Source organism: Morchella sextelata, assembly GCF_020137385.1.
Source record: "Morchella sextelata strain SCLS chromosome Unknown scls_14, whole genome shotgun sequence".
In the NCBI taxonomy this organism is placed as follows: Eukaryota; Fungi; Ascomycota; class Pezizomycetes; order Pezizales; family Morchellaceae; genus Morchella; species Morchella sextelata.
Genome location: NW_025408629.1, coordinates 741,103 through 768,309, shown reverse-complemented (window position 1 = coordinate 768,309; position 27,207 = coordinate 741,103). Strand labels below are relative to the sequence as shown.

Genomic DNA, 27,207 nt, shown 5'->3' with positions numbered 1-27,207 from the left:
ATGTGTCACAAGCCATCTACTAACATAGAGTTGTCAGAGGAATACTCCAATCAGAATTAATCCATACCCGCTCCCCGAGCTTGTTAACCCCGAGAGTTGGAGCATCAACAGTACCTGAGAAGCCAATCCTTCATGAGAGGAATATAGCCCACAGCTACATGCCGGCAGATTCTTTGATTTGTGCAATTGCGTGGGGATGCTTGAACATGAACCGCGGGGGGTGTCAGGTAGGCAGACAAACAAATAAACATATTTCCTTTCCTTTCCTTTCCTGCCTTTCCCTTTCCTTTTTCTTCTGCCTTCCCCCCAAATAATACGTGAATGACATGCTAACGTGAAAAACCAGCCAGTAATTCTGTTCTCTCTTCATTCTACATGAACAGCTGATCATGCTACGTTCCGTTGGGATACGCTTTTGGCCGATAGGAATAGTAAAGTTCATTGGCAATTCACACAGCTCTCTCTATTGGGCGTCTGTGTAGTATCATGTCCAACGCAGGTTATGTTAGGGCTCGGCTCATTAAACTCCTACCCTCTAATTTCAGATAGTCATGTCTTTTAGATATCTATCCACTCGAAAATACCGATGGAGTGGAGGCGAGTACGGCTGGCTAGACCTGTATATCGCGGTCAACATAAATGCCGACAGTGGGGTGTTACCTGGTAGTCACACGAAATCACTCGCCGTGTAGTAACCCATCGGCCAAACATGTCACCCCACAAACCAAGGCCAATGGATGAATACGTCACAAAGGTCGGGTTTCTGTTGGTAGCCAGCCGACAACCAGCACAAAGCTTCACCCTTTCTAGACATTTCACTACCCCCAAACTCTTGCGGGACCAAAAGAAAATAAAGACTGTTTCTTTTGCTAGGACAGGGAAGCGAGGGGGGAAACTGGCGGTACGAAAGGAAGTGAACGGACGGTACGGGAGGACAATTCGAATGTGTGTGCCGGCTGACGTGCAGGTCTTTCTTCTTTCTTTTTTGCTTCTATGTTTCTTCCCTTCATACACTTTGACCGTCTCTCACGCGTATGAGATAGGTACCTTCTTTGCAGCCACCGAGACATCCAACAATAAGGATTATGGGACCCCTTGCGCCTTCTCTTGGACGAGAGATCGAGTGTGGTGGGTGTTTATCGTACTGATCGGATTAGATCGGACTTTTAAACTGGACGGAAAGACCATGTGGCCAGGCGAAGTTTAATGTTACTTTTTCTTTTATTTCCGCCCTGAAGAACTACAGGTCAAGTGCCCGCTGACTACTGCTTTATATCGGAATCTCTAATGATTTGCAATGATCATTCAGCTAGGCAGTTCGGGAACTTAAATAATTAACATAGAGTGGTTTGAAGATGATATCATATGGGCTTCTAAACTGCCACCCATCTAGCTATATCGGTCCTAGATCCGAGGTTTTGTGTTGATTGATTCCTTCTAGTCAAGTCGGATCCAAGGTAGGCGACAATTGAAATCCGACGACGAGCTGGCCAGAATTCAGATGAATTGGTGTTTTACCAGTCCAGGCCGTCATACAAATACGTACTCGTACTACATACTCTGTATTGTATTGCCCCCCCCCCCCCCCTTCGTCCAGCGCCCCACGCCGTTTTACACCCGTCGTTTGCTTGTGGGTACATGTAGTTTAAGGATCAGGCTATTTATCTTGAAGATAAGATGGCCCCATTTGGTTTCTATCCCTGTGGCAACCCGTTAAGCTCCCACGCACTGGTCTCAAGGATCGGGGAATCGCAACGCAAGTGAGGGTACCCCCAAACAATTATCCGAGTCCTTCTTTCCTCCTTATTCTAGGGCCGGGTATCCGAGTGAACATTATTCTAATTCCAATTCCAATCTGATACGAGCAGGATCGAAGCAATGGGACATTTGGTATAATCTCTGTCCAAAATATCACCTACAGGTATCTAAATAGTAGTTGGATGCCGATAATTTCGACAAATGAGATCAAGCAATTGTTTGCATATGCGTCCCGGAGACATTTATGCGTATGCGTAAGCTAATTGGTCCAAGATATGACTACAGTCTTTCACCTAGGACAAAGCTGGATACACAAAGACAGTTCAAGGAACTTCATCGCGCTCTATGTGAGTAGGATGTATGAGATCCCACGGCACATATTTTCGTCCCCTTCACAGATCCTGCCCAAAGCACACGTAGACGAAGGAAATGAAGGGTCTTTGGCTTGCACATTTCTCTTACCCCATATAGCCGTTTCTAACCACCAAGTCGCTTGCTCTAGAAAGTCGACATGAAGCTCGCTCTTGAGAACCTCGACTTTCTCCCCGTTGCCCGTGATCTCATCCCTGACCAGACCCTAACAAGGTTCCAACGTCAACAACCCCCATTTCCCACCCCCCTACTAATCCAACGGCGTCCCTTGAAGATCCCCCACACAACACAACAATTCTAGTCGGTAACCGTTTTCAGTTAGAGGTGCAAGGTCCAAACTTTCCCCAGCAAGCCGACTGGCGGAGCGGGCGAACCACCCACTGGTGAATAAATAAATGATTATTATTTGAGCCATCCCCCCCCCCCAAGAAAAAAAGAATATGGGGGGAGAAATATAGATCCAACGAAGGAAACGAAGATTCTAGGGGTCTCATATCTAGGTGCCTACCAGTGACGCGCACACGCCGATACGTTAGGAGAATTACAGAGCGGTTTTAGTAATCAATCAATCTCCACGAGGTATCTGGCGGGTATGCTACTCTAAAAGTGGGCTCCCCGTGTACGTATGTACATACGATGGGACAACTCTGTTAAATCGAGCATTCGATTGCATTCATTTCTGCGGCCACGCGAGAACTGGGAGGACTCCTTGTGGATTGTGTTGTAGGGGGCGTGTAGAGACAAGTACCTATGTGGTTATTCTACCTACATGGAGGTTGATTTGATGATCCCAAAAGTAACCATCCACTGCGATTGTTTCCATAGTGGTAGTTTCACCAGTCGATCATAGGTTGATTCGTACCCTTAGCAACTGTTGATTCGCACATTCCATGTACCACCGTTTTTCCTTTTCCTTCTACCTACGGGATATTTTTTTCTTGCTCACCTCCCGCACAAAGGAATCCAGCCAGGATGAAGAGAGAAGGGAACCCAAGGGGGGGGGGGGGGGGGGGTGTGGAGAAAGAGGGAGATCATGGATGGGGGGGACCCTCTCCCCCAATCTTCCTTTTCCCTTATCGCAGCCAATCCAATACGGCAGTTGTGGGAAAAGGGAAGGAGACCGCGCCCCCCAGTACCATTATGTACGTGTATGTATGTACCTAGAGAGATTATTTTATTCTAACCCCGAAACCACATTTTCTCTCATGTAGGTAGGTACTCACCTCGAACTTATGTAACCTAACCTCCCACGTACGCATCGAGGGAAGGAGAGATCATAACGACTTGATCTAATCTGAGATCCTTCCCGGGCCCGCCTCTTGGCTGCCAGAGATGTTTACATCATTAGGCATGTTGGAGATTGGTTATTTGGGGTGTCGGGTTGGGGAAATTGGGTTAGGTTACATGTAACTAGTATCTGGGTTAGTTAGTTGGGTCTGGATACCTCTGTAGTAGAGAAACGAAGAAAGGAAGGGGAAGCAAAAAAGCAAAAGTCGAATCCGACAAACTCAGGTTTTGACGTGGGATGAGTCCTACTACTCTATGTACTCTCGCCGCTCCCTTGCCTTAGCTAGCCCATCCTGAGTTTCTGTGTCTCGTTCTTGTTTTTTTTTCTCTCTGCTCTAGTTTGCTGTGGTCGCCCCACGGGTCGTCCCGTTACGGTGGTGGGTGGTGGTTGCGGGTGGGTTGGCCCGCATGGGGGTCACTTCCACATTCTTTTACGACATTCCGAATAGCAGGCGGAAAAAAAATAATTTACAGCCCGAGGGGGGGGTCCAGTCCGGTTCTAGCTGGTCTTTTTCTTTGCTTCTACTCGCGCGAGTAAGTACTGCATGATGATAATATTGAGCTTCCTACCTACCGCAGTATTTGAGAAAATTCGTTGCGCTGCAGCAGGGGTATTTTCTACAAAAACTTGCATATTGACGTCCAAATACTGCCTCTGGTTGGCTTATACCCCTGCTGAGGCGCAACGAATATTCACAAATACAGCGGTACCATACTCCTGGCTTATGGGATTTGCATTTTGTCGCCCACCATCATCTAGAGTATGTGACATTTTTCCCCACGCTAGGATAGATGATGCTGTATTAGGACCCTATGGAGTGTAGGGTGGTAACTGTAGGTAGTACCCACCATTTCCCGAGAGTACTACACACCTACCTTCCTACCTAGCCTATCTTCCGTGATCTAAGAAGGGGTCCCCACATCTTTTCTATCCTATCCAATCCTAATGTAATTGTATGGTGGGGAGAGATGGAGAGCAGGTACTATTATATCTTACCTCCCTCTCCCTCCCCCGCCTCTCATCCCTTGTTTTTGGTTTTTTGGTTTTCAGGACCTAGTTGGTCTATCTATCAGTTTGTTCAGCCCAAAGCAAGGGAGATAAAGACCTAGAGCCCCAAGATAAATACCCGGAGGAGGGAACCCTGAGCCTGAACCCAAGATCGAGGAGATAAATATTACATCAAAATACCAACTCGAGTCAGTCAGTCAGTTATTCAGTCGAGTCAGTATAAGACTATTATTCTGTGTTGGGATATATATATATCAACCTCATATCGATAAATATAAGAACCGGCCCACCCACTCACCTACCTGGATACACATTGCCATACCTACCTCACCTCACATACTCATATATCTACCTACCTGCAACACATTAGCACTTTACTTCACTTCACCTAAGCTTCACAATACATACTCACCGCAAAGATGAACACTCTAAATACAATCAATCCCCATTACCACCTACCGCACCGCGCACCAGTGCCCGCACCCTTCCCGGCCTACCCAATCACCCACATGCCACGCCGTATGCTTCCCACTGGTGACTGCGGCTTTGTTGTCTACTGCGCGGACCCCCTTCCACCTTTCGTCTTCAACGCGGCCCAATCAGTGCGCTGCCAGTGCCGTAGTTACTGGCCAAACCCGCACACACCCGACCTGTGCGCTTGTGGGCACCATGCCTGCTATCATTCAAGTACGCCGCAACAGAGTACTACTACTGCCCCTCCTGCACCAACCCCGGCACCTCCAGCACCTAGCAGCCCGAGCAGTGTGTTGACAATGGGCGCAGTTGCAAGCCTGATGAAGCGGATATCGCAGCTAGAGCAGGAGCTCGAGGCACAGCGGGAGCGAGAGTTGAAGAGGGAGTCACAGTCACGGCTACAGTCGGGGCCCGAGATGAAGGAGGTTGTATATGGGCTGCGCGGGATCGACGAGAAGGTTGATGAGTTGCTAGAACGGATGGACGAGGCCGAAGAGCGGTTGAGCGGCGCAGAAAGGATTGGGGTTGAGTTTGAGGGGAGATTAAACGAATTGGAGGTTAGAGCAGACGAGATTGAGGATGATGTTACAGGCTTAGTGAGGCAGGACGAGGAGGATGAGGAGGAAGAGGAGCGAGAAAGGTTTGAGAAGAAGGAAACGGTGAGGAATATGGAAATAGAGACAGAGTCGGGGTCGGAGTCGGAGTCAGAGACTGGAGGGAATGCGGCGGTAAAGGTGGAGCCAGTGACCGCAACGGCGACTGGAGGAAGAATGGCCGAGAAAGTTGTTGATACAAAGGCGGCGGCGGCGACAACAGCAGCCAAGAGTGCGGCGATAACAACCGCGTGCATTATCCTCGCACAGCCGCCATTCAACAAGACATTCTCCCTGAAGCGCCGGAGTTCTGACAGCAACCTCCTTCTCGTCGAGCACTCGAGCCATCCGGCGGCCAAACGGATACGGTGCCAGTCTAGTGGCGGTAATATTTCCGCATAGGCTCTCCGCTTCCTCCTCATTGTTTTTTTATATATTCTTTACGGAGTCGTGAAATGTAAACCAGGGCAGGCGTTTTGGTTTGGTGTATTTGTTTTTTTTTGTTTTTAGTTAGCCTGCTGTTTACCATATCATTGTGTATTTTATCTTTATGGAGTAGGGGGGCGTTTCTTATGGGAGCGTGGGTTTTTTGTTTTTTTTTGTTTACATTTTTATAAGCTTGTGTAGCTTTCAGATTACCTGTTATTACTCGGAGTTTGAGTCAGGCAGTAGTGGTCCATTTTTTTGGTTCCATGATGATCCATGATTTTTGTATCTATTTCATTGTTACTACCCCCCTCTTCACATCATCCACAGCAGCAATATCGGGAGGGAGAGAAGGAGAGAGAAAGGAAATGAATCCAAAGATGATTGCTTTTGAGAGCCTGAAAGAAAGAAATAAAGCAAATCCCTTGGCCATGATATGGATAGAGTACATGTATGGTTCCGCGTCTGGTGTGGTGTGATGTGGTGTGGTGTGGTAAGGTATTCCGCTCCCCCTCCCTCTTCCAAGAAAAGAAAGAAAGAAAAGTTCACCCCCAAGGTGCTGCTTTGCGGGTGTGCAATCAGTCAGAGTGAGGGTGATGAGCAGTGAAGGGCTGAAAAGACCTGAAGTGAAGTTATGATGGCAGTTGGAAGCCTTCGGCCAGGGAAAAGTGACTAGACGTACCTGTTGACCAAATAATCGACACCGCCGCCACTCATGATCAACATAGCAACAGCAACTAGCAACGCAAAATTGGCAACGAGTGATACCCCATGATCCGCAACCCACGACCGTGTTTGTCTCACATTGCCGCCCACGCGCCAGGTAATTTTCCGGAACTACGTTGGCTGTCTGCCTACTCTAGATCAACAAAGCAGAGCAAAGCATCTGTCAGAGATATCGATTCCGGGCTCTGAAACCGACCTTCGGGATTTGGGTATTATATTAATTGAGACATCGACCCCCCCCCCCAAAAAACCTGCGCCGGCCGGCCGCCCAACCCTTCTTCACGTGTATGTGTGTAGAAAGTGCAATAGGTAGATAATAGCTAGGTTGAAATAAACCCCGCTGTATTCCGTAAATTTTACTCTAGCTTCTGGCTCTTTTTATTATTCCATTGTGATATATTAACCCGTGGTTTTCGTTTCGTAATCTACTAGCGAGGGGGTGTGAGTACAGCAATGGGGGTGGTACATAGCTGGTACAAGTGTGAGTAGAGAGGGACTGTACATAGGAAATACACACATACATATTTGGGGGCTAGCGTAACATTGTGGTTACGTTACAAAGTAGATAGATAGAGAGAAGAGCAGATCAGCATGCGCAGGCAGTGAGGTAAGTGAGTACCGCGTAGAGAGGGAGAGACAGACAGCGCCAGATTGAAACCAAGCATTCACAGCCCGTCCCCATCGCACGCACCCCTTCCCTAACCACATGTAGCCCATCGTCTTGCACCTCACCTCTCTTCCACAACCACAATTGAACCACAACCACTCACTAAAAACACAAGCAAGCATCAGCCAAACCCGCACCCGCACTCACTAGACGGCGCCCCAAAATATCCCCCACCACCACACACAACTAACACCAAAAAAATAACCCACATTTTCTTCCCACCAGCGAGTACATAATTCCGGCCCCAGTTCCCCGGTCTTAGAGGGAGCGGGGGGGTGGGTGGGTGTTCTGGTTCTAGAGTATATACGTAAGTAAGTAAGATGTAAGTACTTCCATGTAGTCGTAGAGAGAGAAGATCTGAGAGTCCACAAGCACAACCACAAGCGCCCGGAATTCCTATTCTAGAGCTAGCTGTTCCCCCCACTGAACTGGACTGAGTGGTCTAAGCTTTCACACAGGTACACACATCCAGAGAGACACACACAATATTCACAACCCCCTCTTAATCCTCACGCCCCCCCACTTGTTTCTCCGTGCTTGCGTTGGGCCGAACGGTAGATGATAGATATTACCAGACCCCCTGAAACTTCCTCTGGCTGAACTGGAACTACACGTGCAAAAAGCACAGACTGACTCTGCCACTCCACCTGCTCTATGACCGCGGTCCATCGATATGATCCTCTCACGCCCACCCTCACCCTCATTCATCAGCGGTATCAGCCTCACCCGGCCGCTCCAAAATAGACAAACAAACAACCTCGAGCTCCCTCACTAGCCAGCAAGCCAAAATGCGGAAAAATAAAATAAAAAAGAACCACAGACCCGATTCTCTAGCCTCTCTCACTCCACGATATCCACCCGCCCGTCCGTCCGGGGTACTCCAACCCACAATCCTTCCTCCTACCCCCGGCGGAGATAAAGAAGTACCTAACTACCTGTCACGCTACGAGCTAATCTAAAAGTCTTCCGGTCTGATTCGCAATCGGGCCAGGTGGAATGGGGGAGAGCGATTGATATCGTTACGTCTAGTATCCCGGCCCCCCGGGGGGGGGGGGTGGAGGTGGGAGGTGAGGGAAATAACGCAGGTTCTTTTTTTCTTTCTGTTCGGAGTCTATGTAGGTACATACATGGGATGAACCTTTAACTTGTCGATAGACTAACTAGCTAGAAATATGGGGTGCGCGTAGATGTGGTAAGTGGTGATGTGTTGAAGTGGTCCCCCCGTCCCGGGCGGAAATACATACATACGGTTCTAGTAGGGAGAGCTAGATTTCACATCTCGAAGTGCAAAGGCCATCTTGACAGTGGGATAGAGCAGACAGGTACACGCATATATCGAGGTGATATATCGAGGCGAAGTAGAGTACATTATCCACTCACTCATCGTCCTTCCACCATGCATAGCACTCTACTCTAAATTCTCTAATCCCTTCTACATACACACATGCGTAACTACATGTACCAAGGGAAGGGGCAAGAACAGACGTTCCACGATCCACGATCCAATTGCCCAGCAGAAGAAAAGCAGTTGTGTCACATCGCACAAACTCTATGCTATCTAGATAACCAGATGATCTTGACGAAAAAACAAAAAAAAAAACCGCTCTCCCACGATCCAATCAGAACCGACAACAACTACAGACGACAAGTGCTGATATCACATCGTCATCCAGACTCCTGGTCACATCATATCACTTCCATCTACCATGGGCATGTTCTGTTCTCTGTGCCTACATACATCCTACATACATCCTACATACATCCATTCTACATCGTATCTCGCATCCCCACCTCCCCACCCTCCATTTCCTCATGCCCGGAAAAACTCCCCCCCCCCCCACTAAATTCGCTGCATATGCACCCCATGGTTGTTATTTTTACATACTTCACTAGAGCATTCGTTTTTTTTGTTTTATTTTTCTTGCTAGACGAGACGGGACAAGACGAGACGAGACGATGAATTGATTGAAACGAGACGGTAGAGTTCCCTGGAACTTTCACCCGCCTACTCCGGAAACTCAGAGGCAGCCAGAGGTAGGCACCCTAAGATTTTTCCTTTTCCATTTCCTTTTTTCCCCAGAGATACACGGGCAGACAAGAAAAAGAAGACAAAGATAGAAGACCCAATACCATGCAACCCCGGTCCCCTGAAACCCAAAAAAACAAACCGTAGATACCGATAAAAAGATAGAGAATGATCAACATGGGGCAAAAAAGTTCCCCGAAACAAAAGTTATTCATACAATCGTTAACTGGTAGAGTAGAAAGTAGCGTAAATAGAAGAACTAGAGACTATAGGGTCAATAGTTAAAGCCTACCACCGAGTAAAGATATAAAAGAAAGTAAGTAAGGAATGAACTGTGGTATAGTAAGAAAAGAACTGTGGTATAGTAAGGAATGGACAGTGGTATAAGTTAACTTGAAATCGACTAGAAGAGAAACCAGCTCAAAATTGGAACGGTATGACAGACAACAAATCCGGTTTTTTTTTTCGTTCCCCCCCGCATGATAACGCCGTATTCAACCCTACTCAGAATAAAGAAGGAAAATGTCCAGAAGGAAAGTCCAAACTACAACCTACATAAATAGGTATGAATAAGTAAAAATATATAATCCCCCAACTCTAAGAAAGAGCGAAGGCAAGAAAGCGGTTTTCTACGCCTTTCCTTGGATAGCGATATGAACCGCTAAACCTTGAGAATGGGTAGGGAGGCTCGAGAAGCAATGAACATTCACCGGATATTTTGTTACGACGCCCGATTGCGGTAAAGGTTCATGAATCTCTCGAGCCGTATTCGAGGAACACCAACTGTTAATGCATCTAACAATATAGGCCACCACAAACCATTTAAGATCTGTCAGTTTTCTATGCACCCCAATCACTCTCGGCTATTCGCCCATTCATGTGGAATTTGCCAATCTTTTCAAAACCTCTGTACGTACGTAATATCCCACTGATCAGTTTTGCTATCCATCGGGGTCTGTGCCAAAAAAAAAATACGAAAAGTCGCAACATACCGTGTCAAATCAATGCCGTGCAAATCACCCATGCCATCTTCATCTTCATCCTCTTCCTTCAAATCAGGTACAAGCTGAGGTCCAGCTCCCAGCCGGAATCCTTTTCCTCTTTCCTTCAACGGACTTGCCAGCTCCCTAACACGATGCTCCTTATCATCCCGCCCAACAGCAGGCGGCGGCGAGGAACTGTGCAGGTCCTTCAGAGGACTATAGTCGCTGGGTTTAGCTGGCGTCGATCCGAAATGTATATACTTCCAGAACGGCGCCGGAGAGCTCGTGGGCAGGTATGAACTGGGAAGCTGTCCAGTAGAAGGAGGTGCGAGACGTGGGTGCTGCCTCTGAGGTGCGGGAGTCATGGCGGTCACTGCTGGATTATCATCGGCATACTGAGAGTTTTGTGACGGAGATGGTGGTATATAATTGACGTCCCCGCGAACCGGTGAATCATGATGATGATGGTTTTGCGCTGATGAAATCATCTCGTTTATGTTTGCGGGCTGTATAAGACTCGCACGGCGGGTATGATGTGAGTCTTTGGTGTCAACTAGTGGCTTATCAAGACTGCGAAGAGCCGGAAGAGTTGGCAGCCTGGACCCGCGATCTGGGGTATACGCTTCAAGTGGTGCAACACGATATGAGGTGATGGGCGGAGGCGTGACAGATCGTGGAGATCGTTTGATAGTGGGATACTTCATATTAAGATCCTGGGAGTCTTCAAGTCTCAATCCTTGGGAAGAACTCTGGGCAAGTGGTTGCCCTATTGATTGCTGCAATTGCGACGAGGCGGTCTTTACATTTAGATTAGGTTTAGGAGAGGATGGTGAATTTGGAACAGAATTCTGGCGACCAGGCCCAGCTTTGGGTGGTTTTTGGAGCTTCTTTATGTATTCATCACGATGTTCTGGAAGAAGCTCCCATTTCATCCCTTTGCCCGGCTCGTCGGTACGACGAGGGATTTTCCTAAAGGCTTTGTTGAGTGATAGATTATGACGAATTGAATTCTATATAATTATATTTAGTACGCCGACTTTATTGAGGATAATGATATAACTGACCTGCCAACCCGTATTTGAATGACGATAAAATGCATATTTATCCTGAATATGGTGGTAAATACTCGACAAAGTCAATTGTTCTCCCTCACTTGAGAGGATCGCTTGTGCAATCATTAAGGCATAACTAAAGGGCGGCTTAACATCTTTCATCGCGTCACTTGCATAATCGACATCTTCAGTACTCTCAAGAACAAGGCCGCGATGGTATGATGGAATATTCTCCCGCTTGACCATAATATCAGGCATCGAGACTGGATCAGTCGAAATCGACGGCAACACCAGCTGGGATGACGAAGGCCTGGCATTTTGAGAAGAAGATAACGCCGAAGTGTCATAACAGGATTCATTTGTCTGTGTTGGAAGGGGTGTTGGATCGTCCTCGAGGGGGAATTGCAGCACTTTTAAACGACGGAGAACTGATGGGGCGATATTGATAGCAGTGTCTGGAAGAACAAACATCATCTGCACACCACCAATTTCAATGATATTCCCACTGCGGAGTACTATCGTCGAGTCCTTTTTGTAACACTCGTCATCCACTTTAAGTCCATTCCTTCCAATTACTTGCAATCGCCAACTGTATCCGTTTTGATCATAACTAATTGTAGCGTGGTTCCTTGATACCAACTTGCTTGGTCCCAAGTCGATATGGACAACCTCATCAGGTTTCGCATGAGGGGGAGGTGTAGGTGACCCAGCGGCGCCAGCACCGATGGCACGAACATCTGGCGGACGGCCAATGCGGATAACCAATTCCTTTACATAGTAGGTCCACGTAGCACCAGCAACTTTTGCATACGCAGTTATTCCTTGAGTATTTTGGCGGAAGTTCTCATCATTGGCGTGTTGGAGAGCCACCATTGGATTGGGATCTGGCATCGCCAAAGATGCAATAACGGCATTTACATGGTCGGTTTGTAAGAGAGGGGTGGTTTCCTGGATCTCTTGCGGTTCCTGAACCTATGGGTAGATTGTCAGTCAATATGAACCAGTACGTCATTATCATTGTCTCACACCAGGTTACAGGTATTTTGTTTGTTTGAGGATGAAGATCATGGTGATCCGTTTAGTTTGATCGGCAGGTTGAAACGTGGGGTAGTGAAAGTGAATACCTTGCGTCTCTTGTTCCGCGGTCGCGATGGAGAAGAATCTGGCATTTCATGATCTGGCGTAGAACCGGCGCGCCGAGCCCGAGTCCGACGGTTAGTCGAAGGTGGCATCGCAGGTACGCAACCGTTGCCTATTGATGGGAGAGGGGAGGGGAAGAAGTTGATGCTTCTTGGGGGGGCTCAACGTGTGTCTCTGTGGTCGTAGTGCATGGGTTAGTGGGCTTTGCATAACTCGTGACTCTCAATTCATAGCTAGGATAAGGCCACTTTATGCGAAGGGATGCAGACCAAGTGCAGTAGCACCGATATCGGCAGCAGCAGCACGGCAACGTCAAACGAGCACCACGAGATAGAGTGATGGCGATAAGGGACAAGAAAAGTGTATGTGCGTACATACCGACGAGGTTATCTTTATATTATTTATATGCTAGTTATCTTGAAGTGGGGGAGGGGTTGTGGGGTTGTGGGGTTGTGGGATCCACAGCTTGGTGCAGCAGAGTGTCAAAGCGTGCGATGAGATGAGGTGCGCGAGTGTGCTGTTTTCGGGCGGCGGCGGGGAGGAGTTGTTGGTGGTGGTGGTGGTGGTGGTGGTGGTGGTGGTGGTTGAGTAGTCGTTGTCGTCTTGGTGTTCGTCTTGTGTACCGTCGTGGGTGGGCAAAGGCTGACTGCACAGTATTACACCGTGATGGGCGGCGGACGCGGTGTTTGAGTCGATGCGGCGAGTGGCGTCGCAGCAGGCTGTCACAACAATGTCCCGCAACGCCAAGACTCCTTGTCAATCATTATAATGATGGGGCTTTCTTTTACTCACTGACTTGGTACTTTACAATCTTCACAGAGGAAATGAGAATAGTTTATCTTGGAGGTTATTTCCATTTCTTGTTCAGCCAATTAGTTGTATAGCGTCCCTATTTTTACCTTGGAGCGTTACGTTACGATATGTTACGAAGAATCTCCAAGCCGAAACCTGCGCGCAAATTCCAGACCTTGCGCATTCCGCACTTAATACAAGCACTCCTTTGCCTTGCTCCATGCCCATCGCCCCTCAAGAATCCACACAACACACACAACTCAACGGAAAAAAGAAAGGAAGGAGAAACAAACGACAAATTGCGTCATTCGAACTGCGCCGCCCATAACGGCATAGCGTGGAGCGTGGTTACGCCAACCGAAACGATTGACAAGCGTGTCATGGGTATGTACGGATCATCCGCTGGTGGAAAAACGATTTTCCACTCCACAAGGGCACGGACTTCTTGACTCTTGAGGTGCAAAACAAAACAAAAAAACGTTCACCAAAACGTTTGTTGACCCTGTTAGTGACATGTGGCAAAGCTTGAAAGCGTGCTAACTGAGACTAGGATGTGTGTAAGTGTTTTCAGGTGAACCTTTTAGGTCTTCAAAGGGCTTTCGACCAATGCACCTACAACACTTTACTCCTCCAACCTTAATTTCTCCCCACAGAATTTACGGCTGTTCCCCTAATATCAAGAAATCAGTTGTAAACCGCCAAGTTCAAAGCGAATATCAAGTTGAAGTTGCAATGTCTTTCACGTTTCTTCTCAAGCGTCAGCTCGGCTTAAATTTATCGATACTTGATTGGCCACAAGCTTCGTTGGAAGGGAAATCAGTATCACAAAAGCCAGGAGCATACATACTCTAGATCTTTTCTATCTATAACCTTCTATCAATTGTCTATCGACAATAAAGATTCGTCGCTGGAATAGAGAATCAGTCACAGAGACGGAGATCTTGCAAACGAAAGAAAAGAGAAAGGGGTGGAGATGATTCGTTGGTTTCCATCCAGGCATACAGGCCAATTATGATGGAAATTGTGGATTTTAGCGGAATCACAAAGCCCTTGATCTCCGAGTATCAGTGTAGAAACTCTTTGCTGAGTTGAGGGCTGATGGTCTTTTGAATCCTAGGAAGAATGACTATTGAGCACTGGTGCTCCCTATGAGAATAAGAACGAGCTCGTTATAAGATGGGATTGTTTTCGTCGGGTTCAACACTTGCTAACTATCATTTCAACTATGCTTTTTTGGCATTTTATCAAACTTGAGTCATCAGAATTACTCATCTCTACAGATCTGGCTGTTTATATACTACCCGCATCGAAACGTCGCACAAAATAGAACCAGTGCTTCAAGCTGTTGCTGCTTCGCGGCGATTTCGGGGGCTTTATGCTATAGGTACTGTTTAGAGATAGATTCTAAAGAGGACTAGAGTTGGGAAAGGTTGCACCGCTTGTTTATCGCGTCCTCCATCCCACGACCTCCGCTTCAAAGAATCGGAAGGTATTCAGAAACCATGCACACAAAATTAGAGGAAAATTATTGTCCGAGTGCGGGCATTAAAACGAATGTCGATCATAGACTATCACTCACATAAAGGTCACGGCCGATAGGAACAAATATTACGAGTTTGGGCTCAAAACATGGTGCAAGGCGGGCACATTCCTCCGGATCGCTCCCAAAAGGCACATATGAACACTAAATGTATGCGGGTCCTCGACGAGCTCTCCCAGGCTCTGCCCTTCAGTCGAATTTCACCTCAGTCAACGAAACACGGACTTTTATTTGGCCAACATTATCTTTATGCCAACTAAAAGTTTTAGGTTAGCTTCCTACTTTCCTTGTAAAAATACTTTTCCTATATGTCGATCCTTTCTCTTTTACATTTATTTGGGGATCCGTCGGCCCGTGTACACGTACTCTTAAATATGACTGGATAGATTTAATTACGGGCCGTTTACTGAATATATATAGACATCCCCTTAGATTTTATCCGTACACCGCTACCGAGAAGAAGAGCAAATATACATACCTGCCACTTATCATACTCAATAATATCTCGGTCAACATCGAGATTAGCTACTCTAATTCTAGAGAATCCCGAGATTCTGGTTCTGGTTCTGTCCCTGCAGGCTGCGCGGTTCCAGAAGAGGCAGTATCATATTTAAGTGAGAAAACAATCGCCGATTGGTCTCGTCATAGCACATATCTGAGTGAATGAATGTGTGTGCTCTAGCTATATTGATGGGAATATATTAGGAACTTGGCCCCTCGCACTGACATTCCAGCCTTGATAAGACGATCTGCGCCAATAAAGTTGTTAGAATCATAGCTGGTCTGTTCGTGCAAAGATTCTATCGTGTGACGGCAGTCTATATTGAGAAAAATTATTTCCAAGGCCAGATAAACAAGAATATTTTTCATGGGACGCACAACGCCGCCACTATTCTTCGTCATTGGTGCTCGATGCAGGAGCTGAATTTTACTGCACTCACGAGTTGCTATACTGACTCGTGGTCAGTCATTCACCACTTTCAATCCCTGGGCACAGATATGTATGTCGTGAAGATGATGTTATTATGTGTCGAGTCTAACACAAATAATAAAACGAGTCAGGTTTTAGATCATAAATATCTCGTTTACAAACTCCAATATCTGATTACTACATTTAGCTCAGAGTCTCGATCCGATCGACACCCGCCCTCTCTTTCGCTTTCCAAAGCTTACCCTTCGTACAAACTTCTAATCTGAAAACCAGCCGTACGGTAACTAATAAAAGAAAGGTTCGGGACACCTGGCCAATGAAGAGCAGCTTCAAAGTCGGTAACGCGTTCAGATACTACAGAGGAAGGTGTAATGACATTTGGGAAATAGCCGAGACAAGTGTGTATACGTACTCAGTTGCTACCCCTGGCAATTATCTACTAATGCCAGGTGTGGTATTGATAGTCAGAGGACTAAATTGTTGACTTGACCTCTCCCCGACCTCTTACATTCCATGCCTTCTTCGCTGGCAAGGACGACTTTGAGTTGGTCGACATGCACGACATAGCCTCCTTGACAGAAACGCAATACATATGGGAGTGCTGGCCAAGGAAAGTCATTAAATTGGTAGAGTAATAGGTGAAATGTTACTGCATGATCCAAGTTGTCTTGGTGCCAACACAGAATTTCTTTTTTCAAACAAAAGCGTACGTACTCCAAGTGTGTACGCTTGACGGGACCCCCACTCACTGTTACCTAAGTCGTCAAAAGGAATTGACCTGGGTCAGTGAGTTACTATATTCCTCGCTATCGATCAATGCAGCATTGTGGCGTTTACAGAAGGATCTTCAGGGCGGTGGAAATTAAGAAATGGCAGAGGAGGTGGGGGCAGAAGATAAAATCAGATGCCGGTACATGATTGGATTGGACTGGATATACCTCCGGAATCTCGGAGATCTCGGGCCTTCAATCGTGTGTCGATCAGAATGTTCACGACGATTCATCTGCATAAATCCGACTGGGGGAGGAAGTCGATTTAGAGAACACGAAAAAAGTCTTTTGGGATACTGGCGTGATGATCCTTCCCTTGAGAGAGAGTGATAGATGGAGCAGGAGCTTCCATGCGTATGTATATGTGCCGGTTGTTAAATCCGGTACACATGAGGGTATCCACCGGTTAAGGCTAAGAAATTGGGTAGATGTGGTGTCAGAGAAGCACTTTGAGCTTGCTCCACTTTCATTGACATGCAGGTATGAAGGCGGGTAGATGGTAGATCGACACGGAAGTCTAGACTATCCTACGCTCTCTGCCGGTTTACGTTTGTTCTGTATGGGGTCTATAAAATGCATAACAAGTACATGTACTAAAGGCATGTGGCTAGGTACCAGCCGTTATATACATCTACCGATGTGTTATGCGTTTAAAGATCACATGAGTTATATACAATGTAAGCAACTAACCATTTTGAGATCTACGTGTCTTATTATAAGGCGTTGTGAAAAATCATTCAGCTTAATACCTAAAACAACCTGTACTCACTCGGAAGGAATCTTCGGTTTGTCATGGAGTAGTAAGAAAGCCACAGTGTTTCTCAGAGGTTTTGCTTACTCTAAGTATCAAATTGCAAAGTTAAGATTCCATTAAGAGGACACTCCCGTAACAGATATCGTAAACCGCCCCGAAGTGAAACCTTCATGGTTTCCTCCCCCGCAAAAGCATTTATCCGGGGAAGGAGAAACTAGCCTATAGCTAGCGTCGGAAAAGTAGCTGTCTCATATACAGATTATCTGATAGCCGGACAACGTCCGTAACTTGAGACACGAACGGGTGCCCCGAGTGTATTTCGTATGTATACCTAACTCAGGGCCGAATCACTGTTCTCCGGGTTGATCATCTAGTTTTTCCTACAATGGATCAAGAGACAGAATGCTTCGCATAAGCACCCCTACATGCAGCTGTGCTCCTCCGGATGGACAGAACAACACGTCAATCCGTCCTGCAGAGCTCGGAATAACCTTAACTCATGCGCATGGTTTTTCCGAGCCGGGTATCGCAAGACATGTTGTCACTTCTGTTTTGGAACAGAAGGCGTTTCCGAGATGAAAGGTCGTATGTAGCAGGGGTTGACGTTTTGAGGCTGAGTACATGTATCTTCTAGTAGAAGGATGATGACGAAAGAGAGCATATATGGGTACCGTGGGATTCTGTTCTGCAGCTACAGGGTCACGCACTGTATCCGCTGGTTCAGGTATCGTTTGAGTATGGGCTTGCAAGGTTAGCCATGGATGGGTGTGTTTTGTTTGTGCAGCGTGGTTGAGATCCATCTGAACTTGAGTTAAGTGCCTCCGCCGTAGGGTAACTTATATAACCACGAGTAGATCAGCAGAGCAATGCAACAGCTGTGCCAATGTTCTGTTCTAGAAGCGCAATATAAACCTCCCCCTCTGTGACGTAGCAGCGGCAGTGGTTTAATCAAAAGTAGGTAAAGTCACCTACAGAGATTCCCTGGTATCAAGATATTATATGCCAAGTACATGTATGTATGCCCAGAAAAGTAGAGTAGAGTAAAAACAGAGAGATCGCCCGCCCCCGGTACACTTCATGCACTCCTCAGTCGATGAATTCAGTGACCTACATGCAGAGCGAGTCTCCCTCCTCGCCCATACGAACTGGTTCAAGTCACGGAATAGTGTGTCCTCGCACATCTCCGAGAAGAACTCCGTACTGGTACATGCATAGGACGGCTAGCTCCAACGCCAAAAAACCCAACATCTACCGTACACGGTACACACTTAGCTGGCATGTGAGACATTGCTAGATACCTTAGTAGTCTGGTTAACGTTCTTCTTTCTTGGCCTTCTGGAAGCAAGGGTACGGGGAGTGGTCGGGAAAACCAGCAGATCCGGCGTGTTCCGGGATCGTGAAAACGTTGAGTTGAAAAGGCTTGGCTTGGCTGCATCGGAGAGAGTGTGATCCCTGCAAGCCAGCACGATCCCAGGAACGTGGGGGCTGTTAAACCCTAACCTAGAAGACGATTGTTTTATGCCTACATGTAGGTACATACAATGTATATTTTAGATGCATGGGTTTTGCTTGCTCAAGCATTGTTAAATGTTCTTATAGGCAACTGAGTAATTTCAGTTGTATTTACATAGATAGTGCCACCCTGAAAAGCCACCTCTCCATAGGTTCATCCGAAACAGAACCCTCCTAACAATCTTACATGAGGGATCACTCGTTTAATGTGGACCCTTAAACTCTTGGTTGCCAAGCGACTGTCTAGCCGATATAGGGAGGCATCGAGCATTAATAATTGTGACGAGTGATATCTCATGATACAATTCCCTTGGCAATCTCGCCAGGTTCCACACATGGACTTGGCTTTTCCCTAGCAACAACTTAGCGAACTTTAATATCCCGAGATTGATAATTACCCCTCAAGCGGTTCAACGCGGGGCATAATCACCGAGATCATAGCATTTTGTCCTCGTATCGTGCGAGTCACATCGGCCGAGAAATGGGTTCCTGCGCACTTCTTGTGTTTATTACACTGCACCTCCCTATTCAACCGTTGACATTAATTGACTAAAGGGGAGCCAAGGTGATAATATATTATCAATCGTATGATGGTGATGCCGCCCAGGAAAGTACTTTTAGATAAATCGAAATCTCTTAAGCCGTATTTGTTACCCGTTGCATGTAGCCGTACGTCTATTTCAGGAGAGAACCCGCATGTCTTGACGGCTTGGGGTATACGCGTCCCGAATTTTGCTTTTTTTTCTTCTTCCTCTTCCCTTTACTCGTCGCGATATCGGTCCGCGATTTCGCATTTGTTTTGAGACCCTGTATTTCTAAGTGAAGTAGTACGGCATAATTTTTGGCTAGACTGAAGAGGGTGATTTTTGCCGCCAGTGCCTATGAGGTCAACATGCTGCTAATGAAAATTGCTTTTTTTATATTTCATGCTGATTATTCTTTCCCATGTGTGTGGGATTTGAAGGGACCGCGAATTCCCAGTGATTGGATGAACAAGATGGCATCGATTATGTTGGTAATCGCGAGCAAGACAAAGATGTGCATAGCCTCGGGAGTCGGACTCGGTAGTGGGTTCACCGGTCGGGGTTTTGATGTGGGGTATGAATTTGCGAGACCTGTGGTAGGAGGTTGATGAGAGTTACCCGTTTGGCTTGGCATGTGCACTTCTCTAACACCAGTCAACACTTTGAAGATATGAAAGTAAAAAGAAAAAAGACAGATAAGATAACACACATAGTTTACTGCTAGTTTTTGTCCCTGATCGGTTGTGGACTTCGAACTATTGTTAACGACCGATGAAGTGGTATAGACATGAGTTATGGGGCTACTAAGAGGGTGAAAGTCGAGATGGAAGTCTCAGACTCATGAGGGACGGTGAAGTGTAGTCATGACGAAGAGGTATTATTTGTGAGGATAGGTGTCCCGTGGGTTTAATTAGCTTATGCCTTGCTGTCGATTGTCTGGGGCCAAAGATGAGAAATACGAAGGCCTTTGAGACTCGCATGGACAGGTAGCCTCATATCAGCACTAGTGTTCCACATATATAACGCTCATTTGGCAGCGATTGACAAACAAGCATCGAGTCACTAATGGCATGTCAGGGCGTGTCAATCCCCTCATCCCTTTTAGTTTTAGCAACCAGTCATAATATCACAGAACGCCAAAGTAGCTCCTTGATTATTGATTATCGAGGAATGTAGGCATCTTTCCTATAGGCCTAGCGGATATCATTTCTAATGGCGATTATAAGATCTAAGACAGAACAAGCCGAGTATGGGTACTATTACATGATCGGATAATAACTGGCCGACATCAGAGATATTTTTTGGGATACGGAGGAGGGTCTCGATGCTCCGCCCCCCTCTTTCGTCCTTTGTGGTTAGGCGTAGGGGGCTCGTACACCCAAGTGGTCAATGTCAGACTTCATTTGAGATTAACGGGCCGGTGGGCAAAAGCTTAGCCAACACAAGCGAAGGGCCAAGCAACCCGTCTAAACATGGAGAAGGGTCCCAGTGGAGTGGAACCATGTGCGGAGTGAAGTGGAAGGGGGGGGGGGGGGGCAAAAGGGCTCGGAGGATCATTACAGCCTACAGGAGCTGAGCTGAAAGTCGTCGTAATGTGATGCTGTGATGACGAGGCCTGTCCAAATACCAGGTCCCTGAAACTGCTCACTGCTCATATTGTTTAGACACCTAGGCAGAGTTTTATTGCTCCCTGAATTGGGCAACTACATAAAGTGTTTTAAGGGAAACGACCACTGATGTTTTAGAGATCGGTCGGTAGTACTTGGATGGATATGGCGGTTTCAATACCCGAGACTGAGGTTTGGACCAAATACCGCTTCGCCCCAATGCTTAGGGGGTATAAAATGCGCATTGTTATATTATTTGGGCACACGCAGAAGGCTTGTTTGATACCAGATCTGCGGTCGGTGTGTTTAACCATACCGCATTGATCCATGCTCGTGTGATGTGAAAAAGCTTGACTTCTTATCAACTGCAGACTGCATGAAAGTGCAGAAACGGCTGCGAGTGACTCTCATGGGTTGTCTGATGAGCACACTCTATAACAAGTAATTGGGACACCTGTACCATTCACTCTTCTAATAATGTCAATAGATCATTTTTGTATCTCGAGAGGTGCAAGTACATACGGTAATATTAACCTCACCATTCACGCATCGCCCAGGGGTGATCTGTCTGGCGTAGTGAAAGATATTGGGCGCTAGTTCGGCCAGAACACCGTCCTGGACCTGAGAAGTTGCGTGTCACACCCACTAGACTACTGCAAACCCAGAAAAAACAATGATAGTTAGTTGAGGGACTTTCCTGCTTTGCAAATTAGGCGCTTGAGACGAGACTAAACTGCCGTCTCACATCGGTGGTCTCCCACATTTTAGGTTTTCTCGATACTTAACTTCGAAAACCCCGCAGGATGCGCGCAGGTGGCCCTTACATGCCATTCTTTTCCCTGGGCTCCTGAGATACACGTATTTACACACAGTACACAGTAGGTGACGGTTGTGATGTTGTTGACCTATTTGCATCAGCCTTGAGCCAACTACCAACTTTGAAGCGACATTCTCCAAAAGAAATTAGAGCCCGGCGTTAAGAGCCCACGCCGGCCGAAGGTGATCGGGGATTGGAGGTTTGGAGCTTACCGAACGGTGACAAAGACGGTCGATATGGTTTTAGGCTGATCCACTGTATCAGCCGTAGATTACATGCAGCTACATAGAGTACAGTCGCGGCAGGCGTTGACAAGCTTTCAGGCGCGGCGGTTTTCTCGCGTGGGGCATGGGTTCCCCCCATGCCATGGAAACGGGATCCCTCCTCAAATCGATTAATCGGTTCTTGGGACTCGCAACGACCCCAAGTAACTCCTGTTCATCAATGAGATGTTTATCGAGAGGGCCGATTGACTTTCAAACTGTACCTGCAACTCTCACTGATGCAATCATAATTGACATCTTAAACGCCACACGTGACGGACACTGTTCGCTGCATTGTGCCCTCCATATGCTGTGTGATGTGATGTCATGACCTCCGTAAAATAGACCAAACGGCGGAAGAAATGTTCCTTTGCGTAACCCCAATTGTATCGCCAGGTGAATTACGTCAAAGAATTTCCTTTTCGCCGGGAGGAACCAGGATCCAAAAGCTTACTTGAAGGAAAATTTTCTGATTCGGGGAAGTTTGCGAGAAAATAGATTATTCCTGCTTGTTTCCAATACGAGATTTACGGAGATGCCCTAAGCGGGAGAAACCGATGCGTTCTGAGTTCTGTTGCCGTTATGGGGACCTCAACGAGGTACAAGGTTCTTCTGTTTAGAAATCCACCAGACGCCACCATTTAGTGCTGCATTCACACCCTTTGGTGGAACTACAATTGACGAAGTCCTGTGGTTGGGAGGGTCGAAGCGAAAATTACGCACTGGAAAGGGTTGCAGAAAGGCTCTCTTCTGTCCCCCCCCCCCCCCCCCCCCAAAAGTTGCATCAAAAGGGGGCAGATGACTGGATTCATAAGTGAGTTTTCTTTCATTTCTTGCTGAATTCAAGCGTTTATTTCCTGGGAACTTTCTAGAACATAACGAAGCAGTTTTCATAGACATGGCGAAGGTGATGATCCAATTCTTTGCATGCCGTGAGACTTCCTTCGCGGGAGGGGTTGCCACATCTATCGATGGGCGATAAGATTGATTGCCGCTTGTCACTTGGAACATGCATGGCCTCCGGCCGGACCTGTTGTGACAAGCCCCAGAAAGTAAGAAAGACAAGACTTCTGTACGGTACTGTAGTCTTTCTTTACCTTACCTTATCCTATCATAAGGCAAAGGCCCCTGTAACCACTATTCGCTTGGTGGTCGACCGATGGATGGCGGAGGTATTCTAAGCCCAAATCTGCCTTGTGGGTCCCTTCTTTTTCCACTTCGAGACAAAATAGTGAGAACCTCCAAGACGCCATGGAGGTTCAGTGGATAACCTGTCCTGTCCATCAGGTTCAGTGGATGACCAGTCCTGTCCATCAAAGGTGTGACCCAAGGCCAGATTGAAAAAAGACCCTCGTTCAGACTCTCTAGGCATCACGAATTCTGTCCTGGGTTTGTCTGGTTACATTCTCTATTTTCCGACCGCAGCACTGGGCACGGCTACCAAGGGAGGGCAAAAAAAAAGGATAGCGTACGTCAGAATCCAGGATTTGAATTGTTACTCCCTACACTTTGACTTACCTGCACACAGAAAGGCCGCGGTCGTACATACATAGACCAACAGCACCCTCGTCGCAGAAGGGCATAATAATAGTCAAGCTTTTGATCTGACGCAAAACAAAGCCCGCCAGAGAAAAAGGCACTGCCACCCCACCATACCTCTCAGAGTATTATCCCCTGCTCTCTTCCTAGTACTCAACTCTTCACAAAAACCCCCCTCTTTTCGAACAATATCCCTTTGTCTGTGAGCATACATCCAGGACAATCGGTTTTCGTTGCTTTTACCACTCTCGTTATTGTTGCTGGTGCTGGATGAAAATCAATTTGGACGAGCTGAGCGCGAGAAAGCTGTTCGTTATGGATATGTCTTCGACTTCACATTTGGGATCCACCCACTCGTCGCCCGAGTCCTTTGACGATGATACTGCAATGATGGGAACTGCCAATTGGCAACATATGCCCCCTCCTCCACAAACGGCCCCGCCTTCAGTGGCGGGAAGCAGTGCGACATCGTCTGTACCTACCAAGGCGCCACTACCATTACAGAAACGTAGAAGGGTTACTCGAGCATGCGATGAGTGTCGGCGGAAGAAGATTAAGTGCGACGGGAAACAGCCATGTACACACTGTACAGTCTACAGCTATGGTTTGTGAATTTTCCTATGTTGCCCCCCGTTCCCGGGACGAAGTAGAGCAAGAACTTCTGTTTGACCTGTCATACAACCTTGACCCTTAACTGTACTGGCAAACTGGTAGTCGTAAAAGAACTTTCCACTGATTATTGCTTCTTGGTACCTTTTAGAATGCACATATGACCAACCCTCAAACCGGAGACGAAACCCCGCTCCACAGTACATCGAGGCATTAGAGAACCGACTTCAGCGGACCGAAGCATTGTTGAAGGCAGTACTGCCAGATATCGATGTGAACCACCCTAACTTCGACCTCAATAAGGTTCTGCCGCAGATACAGGAGGCTGCAACGGTCCGCACAGCAAGGCTCGGAATCAATAACAGCACAAATGGTAACGGCACTGGGACAGAAAAGGATTCTCTTCTTGAATCTATGGTAGAAGCAGCAGGGCGTTTAGATATCGATGAGAGTGGACATATGGACTTCCATGGTCACTCATCGGGCATGGCCTTCCTGGCACATTTAAATAACCAATTCGGCGATCTACTAGGCGAGGATGTCAAAGCCTTGAAGAAGATGCGTTCTACTGCTTTCCCCGCAGTTTTTGATTCCCCGCAATCATCTATCAGCTCATCCCCAGAGGCAAGCGCGGCAATAACAGCTATGTTGCCAAAGAAGGAGGTTGCTCTTGTTTTGGTGGATGCATGTCTAGACGATGCTTGTATTCTTATGCGGTTTGTCCACAGGCCGACATTCAACGAACTGATGGACCAAATTTACCAGACAGAACCTGGAAATTACACTGAAAACCAACTTAGCTTCCTACCATTACTATATTTGACATTGGCGGTAGGATGTATCTTTGTCAACGACATGTCTATATACGGGGTTGAGAGCCCGGTTACTGAAGGGTGAGTTAGTTTCCGAAACTAGCAATGCACATGTTTTCTAATCAAACTATTTTCTCATACAGAACCAAATATTTTAGTGCTGGTCGCCGTATGATTGAAATAACTGATTGTCGCGATATCCATTCCATCCAGACCGTCCTCATGATGGTTGTATTTCTTCAATCATCTGCTAGGATGTCAACATGTTATTCATTTGTCGGCATTGCGCTTTCCGCTTCTGTAAGGCTAGGCCTTCATCGATCTTTACCAGGAACAAGCTTTAGTCCTATAGAAAGGGAAATTCGTAAAAGAATATTCTGGACCGTACGGAAAATGGATACATATGTCGGGGCTCTACTGGGGCTTCCGAAAGGTATTGCAGACGAGGATATAGATCAAGAAATACCCGCTGAAGTGGATGACGAGTATATTACCGAGAAGGAAATATTACCACAGCCAGAAGGAATTATGCCTGCGATGGCTGCTGCAAATGCTCATGCTAAATTACTAAAGATTATGGGAAAATTGGTTAAATATATTTATCCCTTGAAAGGAGTTGAGGCTAGTGTGACTGGTAGGAGATTTGGATATAGTGTGAGCTACTCAAAAGTTCATGAAATTGAAAAGGATCTTGGGGATTGGCTAGACGCTCTTCCAATGCAACTAAGACCCGGAGGAGATACGCCGCAGAGTCTACTTAAGTAAGTAATCGCTTTTTTGCTAATGACTCATCAATCTAATAACTCTTTTTAGGGCCCAATTTCTTCTTAAGATGGCATTTGCTCACGTGCAAATGATGCTATATCGCCCGTTTTTACACTATATCTCTCGACCAAAGAACAGAGGTTGCGACGAGCGACCTTACGCCAGTGCCGCCGCATGCGTTAATGTTTCGCGCAAAATTGTTCACACGGCAGATGAAATGAGAAAAAAGGGCATCTTGAATGGCGCCTATTGGTTCAGCATATACACCACTTTCTTTTCCGTCATCACAATGCTGTACTACGTCCTTGAGAATTCCACCGATGTAACATCGTTGGCAATACTGAAGGATGCGGAGATTGGGCGAGACTTATTATTAGGTCTTAAGGAACGAAGCCTAGCTGCAAAGAGGTGTTCGATGGCTCTACAAGTATGTGACGTCCTTTCATGCACGTGATTCAAGTTCTGACATCTTCTAGCCTTTATTTGACAAAGTCCCCCCAAAGATCAAACCAGATCTAGAAAAAGCGAGCCTAGCCAAGAAAAAGCGGGCTAGAGCGGGGTCAAAATCTGGGGATGCCGATCAGTCTGCCACTTGGAGCAACACCTCCCGGACGGTCTCACCTGAAGTTTCAGAATCACCTCAGAACAGGCGCTCAAGAACCTTTCCCGGGTCCCCGGATGTAGACATGAGACGCCAAACGACACCTATGCAAATTCAACGAACAGTGGCTCTAACTCAGGCTCCAGAAGACTTGAATCGTCGAAGCTCATATGAAGTATTTACAACTGCCGAGACTTTCCCTTCTACTCATAGCACTCCAGATCCACAGCCAGTGTCTTTCCAGGCACATCTTTCCGGGAGTGGACTGCCGGATCTCAACGCTTTAATGTTCCCCTCGCCGGACCCTTTCAGCTATAACTACGCACACAATATGAGCCAGCAACAGTATACGAAGACGGAACGCATGCAACAAGACAGCCCTTCATCCCCTGAAAGTATGTTTGGTGCAAACGGGTCACAGGGAAACCCATACGACAGTTTAGAGGTCCAATTGTTCGGCCCTTTACCCCCATACCTCCTACAGGGTCAACCCCAACCAGTTTCGTCGGATGTTCCGACGACAGGGGGTGAACGACCAACACAACACATTGCAGTTGGTAATAGCCGTCCAGTACCAAATAGCGGTATTCCAGGACAGACTTTCATGTCAGGAACTGCGGGAGGTGCTATGAATCTGGATAGTTTTTTTGGTGACGAGTATGAGTGGGATGATGTCCTAATGCAACAATCAACATATCGTGTGCATCCAGACTTGAAGGAGCAGTATTAAAGGTCGTGACTGGATTCTCGGCATATGCATCGGATGATTGAGCACTTTTCTTTCCTTTTCCATGGTGGGCTTCGTTGTTTCGGCATTGCACTCTCATTTGTTTATTTGTTTATTTCATCTCAGGATCT

General features: G+C 46.9%; 7 protein-coding genes across 7 annotated transcripts; 5 read left to right on the top strand and 2 right to left on the bottom strand.

Annotated features, from left to right (window-relative positions):
* Positions 1-733: 733 nt before the first annotated feature.
* H6S33_003062 (uncharacterized protein) lies at positions 734-3,368 on the top strand (the record flags this gene model as incomplete). The annotated part of the gene is made up of 12 exons (XM_044834410.1): positions 734-967; positions 1,044-1,128; positions 1,442-1,457; positions 1,527-1,542; positions 1,869-1,890; positions 2,032-2,105; positions 2,261-2,343; positions 2,405-2,434; positions 2,869-2,926; positions 2,999-3,022; positions 3,090-3,272; positions 3,342-3,368. The coding sequence occupies 12 exons, from the start codon at positions 734-736 to the stop codon at positions 3,366-3,368; spliced, it is 852 nt and encodes a 283-aa protein (XP_044692269.1).
* A 1,477-nt stretch (positions 3,369-4,845) lies between these two features.
* H6S33_003061 (uncharacterized protein) lies at positions 4,846-5,895 on the top strand (the record flags this gene model as incomplete). Its single annotated transcript, XM_044834409.1, has 1 exon — positions 4,846-5,895. The coding sequence occupies one exon, from the start codon at positions 4,846-4,848 to the stop codon at positions 5,893-5,895; it is 1,050 nt and encodes a 349-aa protein (XP_044692268.1).
* A 4,283-nt stretch (positions 5,896-10,178) lies between these two features.
* H6S33_003060 (uncharacterized protein) lies at positions 10,179-12,605 on the bottom strand (the record flags this gene model as incomplete). Its single annotated transcript, XM_044834408.1, has 4 exons — positions 10,179-10,245; positions 10,331-11,331; positions 11,386-12,345; positions 12,498-12,605. The coding sequence occupies 4 exons, from the start codon at positions 12,603-12,605 to the stop codon at positions 10,179-10,181; spliced, it is 2,136 nt and encodes a 711-aa protein (XP_044692267.1).
* A 2,329-nt stretch (positions 12,606-14,934) lies between these two features.
* Positions 14,935-15,105, top strand: H6S33_003059 (uncharacterized protein; the record flags this gene model as incomplete). The annotated part of the gene is made up of 1 exon (XM_044834407.1): positions 14,935-15,105. One exon carries the CDS (start codon positions 14,935-14,937, stop codon positions 15,103-15,105), a length of 171 nt encoding a protein of 56 aa, XP_044692266.1.
* Positions 15,106-16,429: 1,324 nt separating this feature from the next.
* H6S33_003058 (uncharacterized protein) lies at positions 16,430-17,879 on the top strand (the record flags this gene model as incomplete). Its single annotated transcript, XM_044834406.1, has 9 exons — positions 16,430-16,482; positions 16,537-16,562; positions 16,831-16,900; positions 16,975-16,981; positions 17,043-17,103; positions 17,158-17,223; positions 17,406-17,444; positions 17,594-17,621; positions 17,675-17,879. The coding sequence occupies 9 exons, from the start codon at positions 16,430-16,432 to the stop codon at positions 17,877-17,879; spliced, it is 555 nt and encodes a 184-aa protein (XP_044692265.1).
* A 3,496-nt stretch (positions 17,880-21,375) lies between these two features.
* Positions 21,376-22,281, bottom strand: H6S33_003057 (uncharacterized protein; the record flags this gene model as incomplete). The annotated part of the gene is made up of 5 exons (XM_044834405.1): positions 21,376-21,411; positions 21,466-21,564; positions 21,814-21,848; positions 21,973-22,194; positions 22,248-22,281. The coding sequence occupies 5 exons, from the start codon at positions 22,279-22,281 to the stop codon at positions 21,376-21,378; spliced, it is 426 nt and encodes a 141-aa protein (XP_044692264.1).
* Positions 22,282-23,883: 1,602 nt separating this feature from the next.
* Positions 23,884-27,079, top strand: H6S33_003056 (uncharacterized protein; the record flags this gene model as incomplete). The annotated part of the gene is made up of 5 exons (XM_044834404.1): positions 23,884-24,166; positions 24,323-25,064; positions 25,127-25,744; positions 25,797-26,175; positions 26,225-27,079. 5 exons carry the CDS (start codon positions 23,884-23,886, stop codon positions 27,077-27,079), a joined length of 2,877 nt encoding a protein of 958 aa, XP_044692263.1.
* Positions 27,080-27,207: the final 128 nt, after the last annotated feature.